This window comes from Penaeus vannamei, chromosome 15 (genome assembly GCF_042767895.1).
Source record: "Penaeus vannamei isolate JL-2024 chromosome 15, ASM4276789v1, whole genome shotgun sequence".
Lineage (NCBI taxonomy): Eukaryota > Metazoa > Arthropoda > Malacostraca > Decapoda > Penaeidae > Penaeus > Penaeus vannamei.
This window is the reverse complement of record NC_091563.1, coordinates 4,465,985-4,483,484: the sequence shown is the minus strand read 5'-3', so window position 1 is coordinate 4,483,484 and position 17,500 is coordinate 4,465,985. Positions and strand designations below refer to the sequence as shown.

The window sequence follows — 17,500 nt, the reverse complement described above, 5'->3', positions numbered from 1 at the left end:
CCCCATCTCTCCCGCAGGACAAACGTTTCCCGTGCCCTCTAGCCCCCCATCTCTCCCGCAGGACAAACGTTTCCCAACCCCCTAACCCCCCCATCTCTCCCGCAGGACAAACGTTTCCCAACCTCCTAGCCCCCCATCTCTCCCGCAGGACAAACGTTTCCCAACCCCCTAGCCCCCCATCTCTCCCGCAGGACAAACGTTTCCCAACCTCCTAGCCCCCCATCTCTCCCGCAGGACAAACGTTTCCCGTGCCCTCTAGCCCCCCATCTCTCCCGCAGGACAAATGTTTCCCAACCCCCTAACCCCCATCTCTCCCGCAGGACAAACGTTTCCCAACCCCCTAGCCCCCCATCTCTCCCGCAGGACAAACGTTTCCCGTGCCCTCTAGCTCTCATCTCTCCCGCAGGACAAACGTTTCCCAACCCCCAAACCCCCCATCTCTCCCGCAGGACAAACGTTTCCCAACCCCCAAACCCCCCATCTCTCCCGCAGGACAAACGTTTCCCAACCCCCTAACCCCCATCTCTCCCGCAGGACAAACGTTTCCCGTGCCCTCTAGCCCCCCATCTCTCCCGCAGGACAAACGTTTCCCGTGCCCTCTAGCCCCCATCTCTCCCGCAGGACAAACGTTTCCCATGCCCTCTAGCCCCCCATCTCTCCCGCAGGACAAACGTTTCCCGTGCCCTCTAGCCCCCCATCTCTCCCGCAGGACAAACGTTTCCCAACCTCCTAGCCCCCCATCTCTCCCGCAGGACAAACGTTTCCCGTGCCCTCTAGCCCCCCATCTCTCCCGCAGGACAAATGTTTCCCAACCCCCTAACCCCCATCTCTCCCGCAGGACAAACGTTTCCCAACCCCCTAGCCCCCCATCTCTCCCGCAGGACAAACGTTTCCCGTGCCCTCTAGCTCTCATCTCTCCCGCAGGACAAACGTTTCCCAACCCCCTAACCCCCATCTCTCCCGCAGGACAAACGTTTCCCGTGCCCTCTAGCCCCCCATCTCTCCCGCAGGACAAACGTTTCCCGTGCCCTCTAGCCCCCCATCTCTCCCGCAGGACAAACGTTTCCCGTGCCCTCTAGCCCCCCATCTCTCCCGCAGGACAAACGTTTCCCGTGCCCTCTAGCCCCCCATCTCTCCCGCAGGACAAACGTTTCCCGTGCCCTGTAGCCCCCCATCTCTCCCGCAGGACAAACGTTTCCCGTGCCCTCTAGCCCCCCATCTCTCCCGCAGGACAAGCGTTTCCCAACCCCCGAACCCCCATCTCTCCCGCAGGACAAGCGTTTCCCAACCCCCGAACCCCCATCTCTCCCGCAGGACAAACGTTTCCCGTGCCCTCTAGCCCCCCATCTCTCCCGCAGGACAAACGTTTCCCAACCTCCTAGCCCCCCCATCTCTCCCGCAGGACAAACGTTTCCCAACCTCCTAGCCCCCCATCTCTCCCGCAGGACAAACGTTTCCCGTGCCCTCTAGCCCCCCATCTCTCCCGCAGGACAAATGTTTCCCAACCCCCTAACCCCCATCTCTCCCGCAGGACAAACGTTTCCCAACCCCCAAACCCCCCATCTCTCCCGCAGGACAAACGTTTCCCGTGCCCTCTAGCCCCCCATCTCTCCCGCAGGACAAACGTTTCCTGTGCCCTCTAGCCCCTATCTCTCCCGCAGGACAAACGTTTCCCGTGCCCTCTAGCCCCCATCTCTCCCGCTTGACAAATGTTTCCTGTGTTCTCTAGCCCCCCATCTCTCCCGCAGGACAAACGTTTCCCAACCCCCTAACCCCCATCTCTACCGCAGGACAAACGTTTCCCGTGCCCTCTAGCCCCCATCTCTCCCGCAGGACAAACGTTTCCCAACCCCCAAACCCCCCATCTCTCGCGCAGGACAAACGTTCCCCAACCCCCAAACCCCCCATCTGTCCCGCAGGACAAACGTTTCCCAACCCCCTAACCCCCATCTCTACCGCAGGACAAACGTTTCCCAACCCCCAAACCCCCCATCTCTCCCGCAGTACAAACGTTTCCCAACCCCCAAACCCCCCATCTCTCCCGCAGGACAAACGTTTCCCAACCCCCAAACCCCCCATCTCTCCCGCAGGACAAACGTTTCCCAACCCCCTAACCCCCATCTCTACCGCAGGACAAACGTTTCCCAACCCCCAAACCCCCCATCTCTCCCGCAGGACAAACGTTTCCCAACCCCCAAACCCCCCATCTCTCCCGCAGGACAAACGTTTCCCGTGCCCTCTAGCCCCCCATCTCTCCCGCAGGACAAACGTTTCCCGTGCCCTCTAGCCCCCCATCTCTCCCGCAGGACAAACGTTTCCCGTGCCCTCTAGCCCCCCATCTCTCCCGCAGGACAAACGTTTCCCAACCCCCTAGCCCCCCATCTCTCCCGCAGGACAAACGTTTCCCAACCCCCTAGCCCCCCATCTCTCCCGCAGGACAAACGTTATCCCGTGCCCTGTAGCCCCCCATCTCTCCCGCAGGACAAACGTTTCCCGTGCCCTCTAGCCCCCCATCTCTACCGCAGGACAAACGCTTCCCGTGCCCTCTAGCTCTCATCTCTCCCGCAGGACAAACGTTTCTCAACCCCCTAACCCCCATCTCTCCCGCAGGACAAACGTTCCCCGTGCCCCCTTGCCGCCCATCTCTCCCGCAGGACAAACGTTTCCCGTGCCCTCTAGCCCCCCATCTCTCCCGCAGGACAAACGTTTCCCGTGCCCTCTAGCCCCCCATCTCTCCCGCAGGACAAACGTTTCCCAACCCCCTAACCCCCCATCTCTCCCGCAGGACAAACGTTTCCCGTGCCCTCTAGCCCCCCATCTCTCCCGCAGGACAAACGTTTCCCGTGCCCTGCAATTCGCAAGTCGAGGTCTTCCCCGGCGTGTCCTACAGTATATTGAGTCCGGGGTATCCTTCTCCATCGCCTCCTTGGACTCTCTGCAGATGGTACTTTTTTGTGAGTTCAGGAAGGAGTCCTTTTATTAGAGTCCTTTTTTTTTTTTATATATAGTGTCATTGTTATTTTTTTGATCGTTATTGGTTTTGTTATTATTACTTATTCGTTGTCATTGTTGTTTTTGTTATTATCATTATTATTGTTACAGTTCTTATGATTACCAAAATAATTATTATATTTATTATTATTATTATTATCATTATTGTTATCATTACTATCATTATTATCATTACCGATATTATTATCATTATTATTGTTATTATTTTTACTATTATTATTATTATTATTATTATTATTATTATTATTATTATCATTATTATCGTTGTTGCTGCTGTTATTACTTTTATTATCATCACCATCATTATTATTGTTATAATTTTTGTTATCACCATTATTGTCATCACTATTATCACTATCACTAATGCATCATTACCAGTCCACTTCCACTACAACAACAATTTCTCTGAGAATTACAACTTCTACAACTTCCGTTACAACCACCACTCCCTTCCACAACTCCTTCATCCACTCCCAGGTTCGGGATGTCACTCGGCGCATGACAATCACCTGTCAGGACTTCTCCCTGCCTGCCTCGTCTGACTGCCGGGGGGGGCCCTTTCTCGCCATCGCCTCTGGGGCCAATGGGTATCAGTGGTCAGTGTCGTGTGTTTTTTTTTGCGTGCGTCTTTTTTTTTTTTTTTTTTTTTTTTTTTTTTTGCGTGTGGATTGGTTCGGAAGGGTGAAGGTTGATTGGATTTTTTTTTTTTTTTTTTTTTTTGCTTTTGGTTCTTTTTTTTTTTTTTTTTTGGTTATGATGTTCCTCTTTGTGTGTTTTCCTTCTCCTCTTCGCTATGTCTTCAGCGTCGCCGTTGATGTTTCCATCTTCATCATTATTATTCTCTTTATCATTCTCATTATAATCATTATCATTATCATTATCATTATTATTATCATTATCATCATGATCATTATCATCAATCACTATCATCATCATTACCATTACTATCATCATCAACATTACCACCATCATCACTATCATCATCATCAACATTACCACCATCATCACTATCATCATCATCAACATTACCACCATCATCACTATGCCATCATAACAATCATCATTACCATTACCGCTATTATTACTATTTCTCCCCACCTCCCCCATCCGCTACAGGTTCTGCGGCGAGAACGGCCCTCGCAACGTCGCCTCAACATCCAACATCTTGGAGGCGGTCTTCTGGGCCAGCTGGGCTTCCTCCGCGGCCTCTAAAGGGGTCAGCTGCACGGTGGGCCTCGCTACCGCTGCTCCTGCTTCGCGCACCTGTAGTGAGTCTGGAGTGGTGATGTTTATTTTTTTGTTTCTGCTAAAATGCTTTTTTTTTTTTCTTTTTTTTTCTTTTTTTTTTTTTTTTTTTTTCTTTTTTTTTGTATTTCCTTTTTTTAAATTTCCTTTTTGGTTTTGGGTTCGAGTGCCGTAAGTTTGGGGAAAGATTTGTATTGTTTGGGTATTGTTTTTTTTTTTACATTCAAGTAAGATATGGGAAAATGTCAAGGTTATGGATATACACTTTTGTTCCTATATTTCTGTTTATGTACCTGTCTGTCTATCTATATACTTAAATAGATACATACACACATAAAGCGAAAGCGAGAGAGAGAGAGAAGATAGATAGAGATAGATAGATAGATAGATAGATAGATAGATAGAGAGAGAGAGAGAGAGAGAGAGAGAGAGAGAGAGAGAGAGAGAGAGAGAGAGAGAGACAGAGAGAGAGACAGAGATAGAGAGAGAGAGAGAGAGAGAGACAGAGAGACAGAGAGAGAGAAAGAGAGAGAGAGCGAGAGAGAGAGAGAGAGAGAGAGAGAGAGAGAGAGAGAGAGAGAGAGAGAGAGAGAGAGAGAGAGAGAGAGAGAGAGAGAGAGAGAGAGAGAGAGAAGACGAGATAGAGAGATAGGTAGAGAGAGAGAGTTAGGTAGAGAGAGAGAGAGAGAGAGAGAGAGAGAGAAGACGAGATAGAGATAGAGAGATAGATAGATAGAGAGAGAGAGAGAGAAGACAAGAAAGAAAGAGAGAAAGAAAGAGAGAAAGATAGAGAGAGCGAGAGAGCCTACTTCTGACCTCACGGCCCAACCCCTTCCTCTCCCCAGGGTGCGGGCAGCGTGGCACCAACAACCCCATGATGCCAGGCCTGGAAACCAACAGGGTGGTGGGCGGAGTGGCTGCCCGTCTGCACGAGTTCCCTTGGGTGGTCCTGCTGTTACTGCCCGAAAACAGATTCTGCGGGGGCGTCCTCATCAACGAACTCTACGTCCTCACCGCCGCCCACTGCATACGCCCGTGAGTGTCTGGGGGGGGAATTCGCCGTGAACTGATTGGTTTTGCAATATGGCTTCGGTTCTTGCAAGGCTTCGTTGTTGCATGATCTTCCCTGGTATTGCGATTTGCATATGATTCAAGGCATTATATATATAAAAAACAAAAACAAAATACAACAAATAGAAATACATAAATAGAATAGGATCCCATCAAAAGACGAGCCGACACGATGCCTTATCCTAACGCCCCGACCAAGATCTATTATCTCTTTCCCACCCAATTTACGCCTAGTGACGTCATAGGCCTTATCACCCAAAACTGCGCAGAACTCCTAATTGACGAGACCTGTCCTTATATAGACCTTGGCCCCGCCCACCCCCAGACCGGCCCTCCCGACGAACACCCTCCCCGAAGTCGTAGTCGGCGAGCACGACCGAACACGAGCGGACGAGACGGCGTCCACGAGAACTCTCTCCGTTTCGAGGGTCATAAACCACGAGAGCTACAACGAATCGATCACCAGCGAGAACGACATCGGACTCGTGCAGCTGTCCTCCGCCCTCGACTTCGCGGCGACTTGGCCCGACGTCGCCCCCGCGTGCCCGCCCGACGCCCTCAGCGCCTACGACAGCGCCAACGTCACCGTCGCCGGGTAGTGCTGTTGCTTCCGTTTCCCTTCGTCCTTTGGCTTCGTCTGTGGTTTCATTTTCTTTTACTTCCGGTTATTTCTTCTTTCTTTTTCCTTCGTCCTTTGGCCTCGTCTGGAAAGCTTCATTTTCTTTTACTTCCGTTTATTTCTTCTTTCTTTTTCCTTCGTCCTTTGGCCTCGTATGGAAAGCTTCATTTTCTTTTACTTCCGTTTATTTCTTCTTCTCTTTCCCTTTCTCTTTTTGATTGATTTTTTGCTCTATTTTTTTCATTTTCATGTCGTTTTCTTCTTGTTATTTAATTTTTTCTCTTGATTTATCCTTCTTTGTCTTGTTTTTTTTTTTTTTTAATTTCTCTTTTGCTTGATCTCTTTCTCTCAATTTCTTAATCAGATTTTCACATGGTTATGGTTCGCTTTTCTGCGTCTTTCTGTTTCTTTTCTCTTGCTCTCTTTCTTACGTTCTTCTCCATTTGTTTTATATTTTCTTTCTCTTTCTTTATCTCGTTCTTTTTTCTTTCTTTGTTTATTTATTCCTTTTCCTCTCCTTTTGTTATTTTCTCTCGATACTTTCTTTTTATCAATCTTCCATTATTTCTTTTATGTTTCCCCAAATTTTCCGAGAATTATAAAATGCTCTAGAAAATTTATTTAAATCTTTTCTTTTTTTTGCAACATTTTTTTCCATGGTTTTAACTATTCTTTTGAAACATAGTAGATAGATACACATATAGACAGATAGACTGATATACAGGTAGATAGATGATCTTGTGTATATGATATATATCTAAAAAAATATTGTATTTTTTATATATATATATTTTTTCATGTCATATCCTAATCCACCGATGCCATTCATCTGATACATAATAGACAGATACACATATAGACAGATAGATAGATAGATACACATATAGACAGATAGATAGAATAATATACAGGTAGACAGATGATCTTGTGTAGATAATACATAAAAAAAAACATACATTTTATTTCTAAACTATTTTCTTCAATTATTCTCATCCGCATAATTATTATTGTCGTCAGATGGGGTTATCTAAGTTACCCCTCGAATCCTTCCTTGCCGAGGGTCCTGCAGAAGGTCGACGTCCAGACGGTGCCCGTGAGTGAGTGCATGAAGCAGTATAAGAAGGGGAAAGTGACTCAGAATATGATTTGTGCTTCGGCGCCGGGGAAGGACGCATGCTTCGTGAGTTTTTGTTTTTGTTTGTTTTTGGTTTTCTGTTTTGTTTTTTGGTAGGGGAGGGGGTGGGAGGGGGTGAGGGGGGTGGGGGAGGGTGGTATTTAGGTTTTGTTTTGCTTTCTCTTTTATCTTTTTTCTGCTTTATTTAGATTATGTTGGTTGTTTATTAGATTTTTCGATTTTTCATTCCCGCTCTCTCGCTCTTTCTATCTCTATCATCATCGCCCCCTCTTCTCTCTTTTTCTCTCCCCCTCTTTCTTTTTTCTCTCTTTTCCCTCTCTCATATCTCTTTATATTTATCTAAATATCTATCTACCTCCTCTCCTACACATCGCCCCCACCTCTGCCTCCCTCCCCCCCTCCCCTCCCTTCCTCACGTCACTCATTACAACCTTAAACAAATTAACATCACACAATCACAAAAAAAAAACATTAAGAAAATAAAGACACACAACCACTTTGAGTAAATAACAATACACATGATTACCTTTAAAGAATGAACGATACTCAATCACTTGAAGCCAACAAAAAAAGAAAAAAACACAATCACACACAAAAAAAACACACGATCACTAAAAAAAAACAATAAAAAAGACCACAGTCACCTTAAAGAAAGAGTTACCCAATGCCATTAACAATCCACCTCCTTGATACGCAATCACTTAAAAAAAAATCACACACACAAACACAAACACACACAAAACACACACGATCACTAAAAAACAAGAAAGAAGTATTTTCCCAATGTCATTGCCATACAACCACCTCCTCTCTGAGACCCCTCCCCCTCCTCCCCCAGAGCGACAGCGGAGGCCCCCTGATGGCGCAGCAGGGCGACCGCTGGGTGGTCATCGGCATCGTGTCCTTCGGGCCGTCGGCGTGCGCTCAGCCGGGCGTCGCGGGCGTCTACACGAGGGTGGGAAGTGAGTTTTGACTTTATGATGTTTTTTAAAATGTTTTGGATTCGTGTTTCGGTGTTTTGGTGTGGTTTTGGGTTCGTTTTCGGGCTAATAGTGTGGTTTTGGGTTTATTTTCTGTCTTCTAGTGTGATTTTGGGTTCGTTTTCGGTCTTCTAGTGTGGTTTTGGGTTCGTTTTCGGTCTGTAAGTGTCATTTAAGGTTCGGTTTTGGGGTTGATTGCCTTGTTTTGGGTTCGTGTTTGGTTTTGATTGTCTTGTGTTTTGTGGTTCGTTTTCAGGGTTCAATTTGGTTTGGGTTCGTTTTCGGTCTTTTAGTGTGATGATTTGTGTTAGTTTTCGGTCTTGTGTTTTGCTTTCATTTTCGGTCTTTGGGTTTCATTTTCGAGACTGCGTATTTTGGGGTTTCGTTTTCGGTCGATATTGTCTTGTGTTTTGGGTTCATTTTCATTTTTAATTGGTCTGTTTTTTAAGTCCGTTTTTGGTCTTCATTGTTTGGTGTTTCGGGTCATATTTTGGGTTCGTTTTCGCGGCTTAATTATCCTGATTTGGGGTCGTTTTCGGTCGTCATTGTCTGCTTTTGGATTCCTTTTCACTCATATATGTTGTTTTGGGTTCGTTTTCGCCTTTAATTGTCGAGTATGAAATATACTTGTTTGTGTTTATTCTTTATCATTTTTCTCTTATTTACACAATAATCACTTTACGTCTGCGTGAGAATAAACAATGAAACATAACGGAGTAGAAAAATGTTTTTTTGTTCTGTTTACCTTTTTTTTAAGTAATGGTACGTATTTTATAGGCATCCATGTACCTGTCAACTTTATTGATAATACTCTCTCCACTATTGGTGAATTCTTTAAATTCTCTTTATGGTCAATTCTTTCCATTCTTTATAATAAACTGGGAATAATGATTTCAGAATCGAAATATTCTTTATTTTTTGTAGCTAATGTATGGATGAGAATGAATATTTGGATAATTTGACCGGTTTCAAATGTATCTTCGTCAGAAATACATATATATATTTCTAATGAAATACATATGTATACAAAATCCAGTCAAATACATCTCTTGTATTGTGAAGATATTTATTCCCATTCATACCTTTTCTACATTACGGTTCATAGTCTTTATTGTTTTAAATTCAACAGTTTCTTCGATTTTGTTTGCAGATTATCTCCCTTGGATCATAGACAAAATTGGCAACGCTCGCACGTGTCCTCCCTGATACACGTGTCCTCCCTGATACACGTGCCCTCCCTTGTACACGTGTCCTCCCTGATACACGTGTCCTCCCTGATACACGTGTCCTCCCTGATACGCGTGTCCTCCCTGATACACGTGTCCTCCCTTAAACACGAATCCCCCTTGGAATATGTGTCCTTCTTTAGACATGAAACGTATGTCTTCCCTGATACGTGGGCTCTTCCGTGTACATGTGGTCTTCGTGTGACATTCCTGTGTTTTACCTGATACAGTGTCCTGATATATGTGTCTCCTCTAATACACATATCCTCCCTCCAATACATATATATCTCTCCCTTAATATACGTGTCCTTTCCCACACAGTGTCTTCCCTGGTACGCTTAAACATACGTCCATTGTCCCAAAAATAAACGTACTTTTCAATACACAAATACAATGTCAATATAAACTGTGGTATCTGTACCCTTGATGTCAGGTTACCAAAAGTTCCTGTTAACGGGGGCTGGTCCTTTACCGGAGTGGGGTGGGTGGTGATTATCTTTTGATCACGTGATGTGTAATTATTATTTATATACTGTGGTTCAATTGCCTTTTTAGAGGATGTGTCAGAGTTGTTGATTATATTCTCGTGCTTGAGTTTCAGTATTTCATTTTCCATTTTTCTAAGATTTGTGTGTGTGTGTGTGTGTGTGTGTGTGTGTGTGTGTGTGTGTGTGTGTGTGCGTGTCTGTGTGTATGCAATATGTGTGTGTGTATGTGACTATGTAAAACTGCACAAACTATATTTATTAAGGTTTTATAGTAAAATGAAAATCATCCTTACGGTATATCTTTATAACAATCACAATCAGGAAAATGAAGACGCCAAACAAGGTACTTGAAAGAATTAGAAATAAGTCAATAACACTTGCACGAAAGTACACCAACGCGGCTAAGAATTAAATGGCTAAATATAAATAGATTAATAAAAATCAAAGCAGTTACTCGATCAGCAAGAGTAAAGCACATGATAATTATGATGATAATAGTAATAATGATAATAATAATGATAATAGTAATGATAATAATAATGATAATAATAATGATAATAATATTAATAATGATAATAATATTGATAATAATAATGATGATAATAATGATTATAATAATAATAATAATGATAATAATAATGATAATAATAATAATGATAATAATAATAATAATAATGATAATAATAATAATAGTAATAATAATAATAATAATAATAATAATAATAATAATAATAATAATAATAATAATAATAATAATAATAATAATAATAATAATGATAATAATAATAATAATGATAATAACAATGATTATAACACAATCAAAATACACTCAAAACGAAAAGTAAACAAAGTTCATAAGACGCGCAGCTTCTCTCGCCCATTAATACAGCTGTTTGGCGATCCCGAGCGAGGCTGCCTGGAGATGCAACCGCTGCCTGACGAAGAGGTAGAAGTCGATCTCCTCCCTCAGCAGCGCCCGCAGGTACTGGCGAACTTTCTCGGGGATTTCCCTGAGGTAATTGGCGATCTCCAGGTCCTCTCTCTCCAGGGCTGTTGCGGGAGGAACTGGTCAACAGGTAGAGGGACACAGACACAGACACACACACACACACACACACACACACACACACACACACACACACACACACACACACATATATATATATGTATACACACACACACACATATATATATGTATACACACACACACACACACACACATATATGTCTATATATGAGAGAGAGAGAGAGGGAGAGAGAGAGAGAGAGAGAGAGAGAGAGAGAGAGAGAGAGAGAGAGAGAGAGAGAGAGAGAGGGAGAGAGAGAGGGAGAGAGAGAGAGAGAGAGAGAGAGAGAGAGAGAAAGTTTTATTTCCTTAACTGATTAATGAAGCATAATAGATAAACAAATAATGCATGAATTATAATCCCAATCTTTACTCTATAATCTACAATCTCCTCAATCAACGATCTATTTTCGAATTAATAACAAAAAAAGCAAAAACGAAAAAAGGAAAAAGAGAACCCCCCCCAAAAAAAAGAAGAAAAATAATAAGAAAAAGAAAAGAAAAAAGAGAAACAACGATCACAGGAATCCTACAGGAACCCCCAAAACAAAAAAACGAAAAAAGGAAAAGAATTAGAAAAAGAAAAGAAAGAGAGAGAGAGAGAGAGAGAGAAAAAAAAAAAACACCGGGATCCCACAGGAACCCCCCAAAAAAATAAAAACGAAAAAAAGATAAAGAATAAGAAAAATAAAAAATAAAAGAATAAAATAAAAAATTATAAAATAATAAAAAAAAAATATAAAGAAAAAGAAAAAACGAGAGAGAAAGAATAATAAGAAAAAAAAAGAACGACCACCGGGATCCCCAACAGGCACCCCAACAGGCAGCCCAACAGGAACCCCAGAAACCCACCCGTCCTGGTCATGAGAGCCGTCGCGTTGCCCCAGTACCTCGGGACGTATTCCTGCAAGACGGCGAAGGAGAGGGTCAGTTCCTCGAGGACTCCGACGACGCTGAACTGGTGCTCCACTTGGTACTTGGCCATCTGGAGGCCACTGCGGCTGCCTACTACCCTGAGGGAGGGTAGGGAGGAGGGAGGGTAGGAGGGAAGGAGGAGATGGAGAGGGAGGGAAGGAGGGAGAGGGAGGAAGGGAGGAAGGGAGGGAGGGACGGTAGGAAGGATGGAAGGAGAAGGAGGGAGGGAGGGAAGGAAGGAAGAGAAGGAGGAGGTGGTAGAGGGAAAGAGGGAGGCATAGAGGGAAGGATGGAGGGATGGAGAGAAGGATAGAAGGAGAGGGAGGGAGGGAAGGTGGAAGGGAAGGAGGATTAGGTGGAGGGAAAGAGGAAGGAAAGGAGCGGAGGATGAAGGGAGAGGGGGGAAGGGAAGGAGGAATGGAGGGAGGGAAGAGGGGAGGATGGAGAGAGAGAGAGAGAGAGAGAGAGAGAGAGAGAGAGAGAAGGAGAGAGAGAGAGAGAGAGAGAGAGAGAGAGAGAGAGAGAGAGAGAGAGAGAGAGAGGATTACTACACTTCATATACGAGACATTAAACTCATTAACCAAAGCGGACACAAAGAAGAAAAAAAAAAAAAAAAAAAAAAAACAGAAAATCAAAATTAGATTGTTCACTACATATGATAATAAGCTGAAAATTGGTGAATTTATATATACAGTTCATTAAAAGACAGGATAAGAAAAATATCTAAATAACCCCTTAGCCAATTATTTCACCACCTCTCCTCCTCATCCTACCTTCCCACCTCCTACCATATCCACCTCCCCCACCTCCTCCACATCAACTCCCCCTCCCCCTCCCACCGCCTCCACGTCAACCCCCCCCCCGTCCCACCGCCTCCCTACCCCCCTCCCACCACCTCCTCAGAACTCACTCGCAGAAGGTATGCTGACCGCAGAAGAAGGACAGCTGCAGCGCCCTCTGCTCGCCCTTCGAGTACCAACAGAGGGCGTCGCGGGAGATAACACACTGCTCTAGACTCAGGCCGGAGATGTCACGGTCTTTGGTCCCCGCGTCGCTGTGGAGTGAAGATCGAGATGCGTGTGGAATGAAGGGTTGGTTGTCTGAAGAATTTGTTTTCCTCTTCCTTTCCTCTCTCTCTCTTTTTCTCTCTCTTCCTTCCCTCCCACCTCCTTTCCACTCTGTCTCTCTTCTCCCTACTTTCTTCCTCCTTTCCCCTCTCTCTCTCTTCTCCCTCCCTTCCTCCTTCTTTCCCCTCTCTCTCTCTTCTCCCTCCCTTCCTCCTCCTTTCCCCCCTCTCTCTCTCTTCTCCCTCCTTTTTGTTTATATGTTTATGGGTTTCGGAATGAGTTTATTGTTATCATCATCTTTGTTATCGTTAGTGTTATTGTCATTATCTTTATCACTATTTGCTTGTTTCGGGATTTCCGAATCGAGAATATGTTTATTAATCGAACTCCATGGAAACGACCCTGCACAGCGGCCTCAACATAGCACACTGCCCTTCAACTATTATCATTATTTTCAATATTATCATTATCACTGTTATCATTAATATTATCACTATCATCATCAGTATTGTTATTGTCATTACTACCATTCTTCATTATGATTACCCTTATTACTATAGTTATAGGTGTTTGCCGAAATTTATGACTTTTACTGATTTTTAAGTCATCTATACTTCTGTGAGCAAGATTTTGTAAAAGATGGCTGTGAATGGAAAATTTGCGAGATTTTAGGATTCTTGGGATTACAGGATTTCCAAAGGATTTCTTCGGGATTTCCGGATCTCCTAGAAAATTTCTTCCGGATTTTCGGATTTCCCAAGAATTTTTAAAGGAATTCCGGAATTTTTGTTTTTTTTTTCCAGTTAGGGTGTATGGGATTTCCGAAGTGAAATGCCTCTCGACATAATCAATATAATTTCATAATGATCATTATCATTATTATTATCAATGTTTTCATTATTGTTATCATTATTATGGTCATCATCATTATCAATATTTTTATCATTATTGTTATGATTATCATGATTATCATTATTGTTATTATCAATATTTTTTATCATTGTTGCTATCATTATCATTATTGTTATTATCAATATTTTTTATCATTGTTGCTATCATTATCATTATTGTTATTATCAATATTTTTTATCATTGTTGCTATCATTATCATTATTGTTATTATCAATATTTTTTATCATTGTTGCTATCATTATCATTATTGTTATCACTATCATTATTATTATCAGTATCATCATCCTCATTATGATCATTATTATCAAAATTATTATTATCATTATCATTACTAGCTCTATCATTATTAGCATTTTTACTAGTAGTATTATGATTATGATAATAATCATAATGAACATCATCGTCGTCATTATCATCATTATCACTATCGTTATTATAGCTATAATCACTGTTTTCATTACCATTAACATTATCATCCTTATTACTATCGTTTAGTTATAAGTACTGTTTACATTACCATTATTATCATCATTATAATCACCATTACCACCACATCATACCCATCATTATATCCATCATAACAACAACCCAAAAGATACCATACTGGTGCTTAGATTGTTCCTTCGCGTTCAGGAAAGTGCTGACCAACCTCTCCACAGGATCCTGCACTAGCGCTGTCCACACTGGCCGAGCGAACCCCATCCTACAGGGAAATTGTTGTTAGAAAACGGGATTTGTACTGCAAAGAAAATGGGTTAAAGGGTATACTGTGATAGAAGTGTGATTTGGGGGAGAGAATCATGATGATGATCTGTTTTTTCTGGTGTTTTGTTTAATATTGTGGGTTAGGATATAGTATATGAATATCTGTTTGGGTTTTTGGTTCAGAACATAATTAATGAGTGAATTTCTATTTGGATTTTTTTTTGGTTCAATTTCGTGGTTCAGAAAGTAACTTATGAAGGTCTGTTTTGTTCAAATTTAAGGTCCAGAATTTAACATACAATTATTATAAAGACGATTTTCATATCTGGTTCTTCTTTTATTTGTTTATTTATGTATCTAAAGGTGACGCTTCTCTTGATGGCCTGGTGATGACTGATGACATGTTCTTCCATCTTTCCTACCTCCTTATTCCTTTCTTCATGCTCTCTTCTCCCTCACTCCCTCCTTTTTCCCCTCTCTCTCTTTTCTCCCTCCCTCCCTCCCACCAAACCTCCCTCCTCCTTTCTCCCTCCCTTCCTCCTCCTCCTTTCCCCTATCTCTCTCTTCTCCCTCCCTCCCTCCTCCTTTCCACTCTCTCTCTCTTCTCCCTCCCTCCCTCCTCCTTTCCCCTCTCTCTCTCTTCTCCCTCCCTCCCTCCTCCTTTCCCCTCTCTCTGTCTTCCCCTTCCCTTCCTCCTCCTTTCCCCTCTCTCTCTCTCTTCTCCCTCCTTTCTCCCCTCTCTTCTATCCCTCCCTCCTCCTTTCTCCTCTCTCTTCTCTCCCTCCCTGCTCCTTTCTCCTCTCTCTGTCTTCTCCTTCCCTTCCTCCTCCTTTCCCCTCTCTCTCTCTTCTCCCTCCCTCCCTCCTCCTTTCCACTCTCTCACTCTTCTCCCTCCCTCCCTCCTCCTTTCCCCCCCCTCTCTCTCTTCTCTCTCCCTTCCTCCTCCTTTCCCCTCTCTCTCTTCTCCATCCCTCCCTCCTCCTTTCCCCTCTCTCTGTCTTCTCCTTCCCTTCCTCCTCCTTTCCCCTCTCTCTCTCTTCTCCCTCCTTTCCCCTCTCTCTCTTCTCCCTCCCCACCTCTCCTCTCCCTCTTCACCTCTCTTCTCCCTCCCCACCTCCCCCCACCCCACCCCACCCCACACGTACCTGGTCACATCGAAGAAGTACATGTCCCTAACGAAGGCCACTGGTTCTTGTTCGGCCGCGTTCGTGATGTACTTGGTGAGGGCATCTCGCTGGTACGTACCCATCTTCGGCTGCATCTTGAGGAGGGGCATCAGCACTCGGAAGCCGTTGCGATCGCCCAGGCTTTTGAGGGGGGGAAGGGTATGCTGGTGATTCGTGGGAAGGGTATGCTGGTGATTCGGGGGAAGGGTATGCTGGTGATTCGGGGGAAGGGTATGCTGGGGATTCGGGGGAAGGGTATGCTGGTGATTCGTGGGAAGGGTATGCTGGTGATTCGTGGGAAGGGTATGCTGGTGATTCGGGGGAAGGGTATGCTGGGGATTCGGGGGAAGGGTATGCTGGTGATTCGGGAATGTGGGAGGTTAAGCGGCTAGGTTGTTGGGGCGGGAAGGTGCAGGCAGAGATTTTGATGTTGATTTGGGAATGTTGGTTTTGATGTTGGTTTGGGAATGCGGAGTCTAAGGTGTGATTCTTTTTTTTTTGATTGGTGTTTTGAGTGAATCTCTTTGGCTTTCGGGGATGATTTATTTTCTGTTATTGTACTCTGTGGAGATACCTCGCCCCCCACCCCCGATCTCTCTCTCTTTCACTCTCGCTCCCCCCCACTCTCTCTCTCTCGCCCCCCTCTCTCTCTCTCCCCCCCCCCTCTCTCTCTCTTTCTCTCTCTCCCTCTTTCATTATTATCATGGATATCACTATGCCGATCAGTTGGTGCGGTCGGCAGACACACGGTTCTTGGAAAAATATTTCTCTAACTCACCTTTTGACGAGGGACGACGTGACGCGCGCCCGGAACGGCGGAACGGCGCTGACGATGAGCAGCCTTGCGTCGCGGGCCGTGACGTTCCTGGCCGTCGGCTCTACGCCAGCTCCTTCGGCATCGGCTTCCGCGAGGTCCTCCTCCAAGGGCAGCGGCAGCATCTCTTCGCCTTCGAGGTCCAGTTCCTTCAGTTCCTTTTCGACCTGTTCTTCGTCAGCGCCGCCGTCGTGGTTCACGCCCTCGAGGAGCGCCTGGAGGCTCTCCACTCCTCCGCGCTGGGTCGGCATGAAGCCCTGTAGAGTGTCGCCCTGCAGGAGGTTCTGGTCCTGCAGGAATTCCCTCACCGGCGGCGGGAGTTCCATTCCTGGAAATATTCGCATTTGTTGCTAAAGGCTGCGTTTATATTGTGTGTTTATCATGTCTATGCATCCCTATACATGCAGACCAGGGTAGGCGTGGGTAGATTACAGAGCTTTTTTTTAGTTTCAGAAGCCAGACTCAGTTGGTAAAATATATATCCCTAAAAGAAGGACACTGGGCTACTTCTGCAGAAAATCATATTCCTTTTATATTAACAAACTGTATATTTTAGAAAATACAAAGCTATTTTCCCATTATCACGCAGTGATAAAACATTTAATAATCTTTTTAACTGAAGCTGAGCTTAATCATTACCTGTTGAGATTTTGGTATTTTTTTTCTCTATTCTGTTCGTTCAGCCTAATCTTTTAAATCCGTTGTTGGACATACACAAGAATGGGAAATGTTAAATTATTTTGTATAATCATTCAGCATCTTATTCTTAATCGTTGGATGGATTTATTTCTTCATTCTCGGGACATTCTTGACATGCAACAATATAAACAGGTGTAACATACTGCTGAAATTCCTTCTAATTTATCTGTAATATCATATCACATAAGCGTTTATCTACACACACAGAGAAGCTTTCACCCAATCTTCAGGCATCTTTCATATAGCAGACACTATTTTCAGCTGATGGATCAAGTGCATACACCATTATATTCTTCCATTTCAAATGTCATTATAATCTACTTCTTATTTACTTCATCCATGACATAACCAGCAATATATCTCCTGTTTGGAAGTTTGG

General features: G+C 44.1%; 2 protein-coding genes across 6 annotated transcripts in view; one reads left to right on the top strand and one right to left on the bottom strand.

Annotated features, from left to right (window-relative positions):
- The window catches only part of LOC113819589 (venom serine protease), a 21,189-nt gene extending 11,307 nt beyond the window's left edge, over positions 1–9,882 (top strand). For all 4 annotated transcript variants that reach the window (XM_070130370.1, XM_070130373.1, XM_070130371.1 and 1 more), the window contains exons 4-11: positions 2,830–2,954; positions 3,490–3,608; positions 4,129–4,280; positions 5,103–5,292; positions 5,654–5,923; positions 6,965–7,127; positions 7,921–8,044; positions 9,213–9,882. In XM_070130370.1, the coding sequence (XP_069986471.1) occupies positions 2,830–2,954; positions 3,490–3,608; positions 4,129–4,280; positions 5,103–5,292; positions 5,654–5,923; positions 6,965–7,127; positions 7,921–8,044; positions 9,213–9,268 (1,199 nt within the window). In that variant the 3' untranslated portion in view covers positions 9,269–9,882. The remainder of the gene's footprint in view (positions 1–2,829; positions 2,955–3,489; positions 3,609–4,128; positions 4,281–5,102; positions 5,293–5,653; positions 5,924–6,964; positions 7,128–7,920; positions 8,045–9,212) is intronic.
- Positions 9,883–10,527: 645 nt separating this feature from the next.
- The window catches only part of LOC113819587 (heparan sulfate 2-O-sulfotransferase pipe), a 10,098-nt gene continuing 3,125 nt past the window's right edge, over positions 10,528–17,500 (bottom strand). Inside the window, exons 2-7 of one of the 2 annotated variants that reach the window (XM_070130369.1) lie at positions 16,387–16,750; positions 15,588–15,749; positions 14,387–14,440; positions 12,669–12,812; positions 11,695–11,855; positions 10,528–10,826 (exon numbers count right to left, since the gene is read on the bottom strand). In XM_070130369.1, the coding sequence (XP_069986470.1) occupies positions 10,657–10,826; positions 11,695–11,855; positions 12,669–12,812; positions 14,387–14,440; positions 15,588–15,749; positions 16,387–16,750 (1,055 nt within the window). In that variant the 3' untranslated portion in view covers positions 10,528–10,656. Of the gene's footprint in view, positions 10,827–11,694; positions 11,856–12,668; positions 12,813–14,341; positions 14,441–15,587; positions 15,750–16,386; positions 16,751–17,500 lie in introns of both variants that reach the window. The other variant, XM_070130368.1, reaches the window with a different exon arrangement.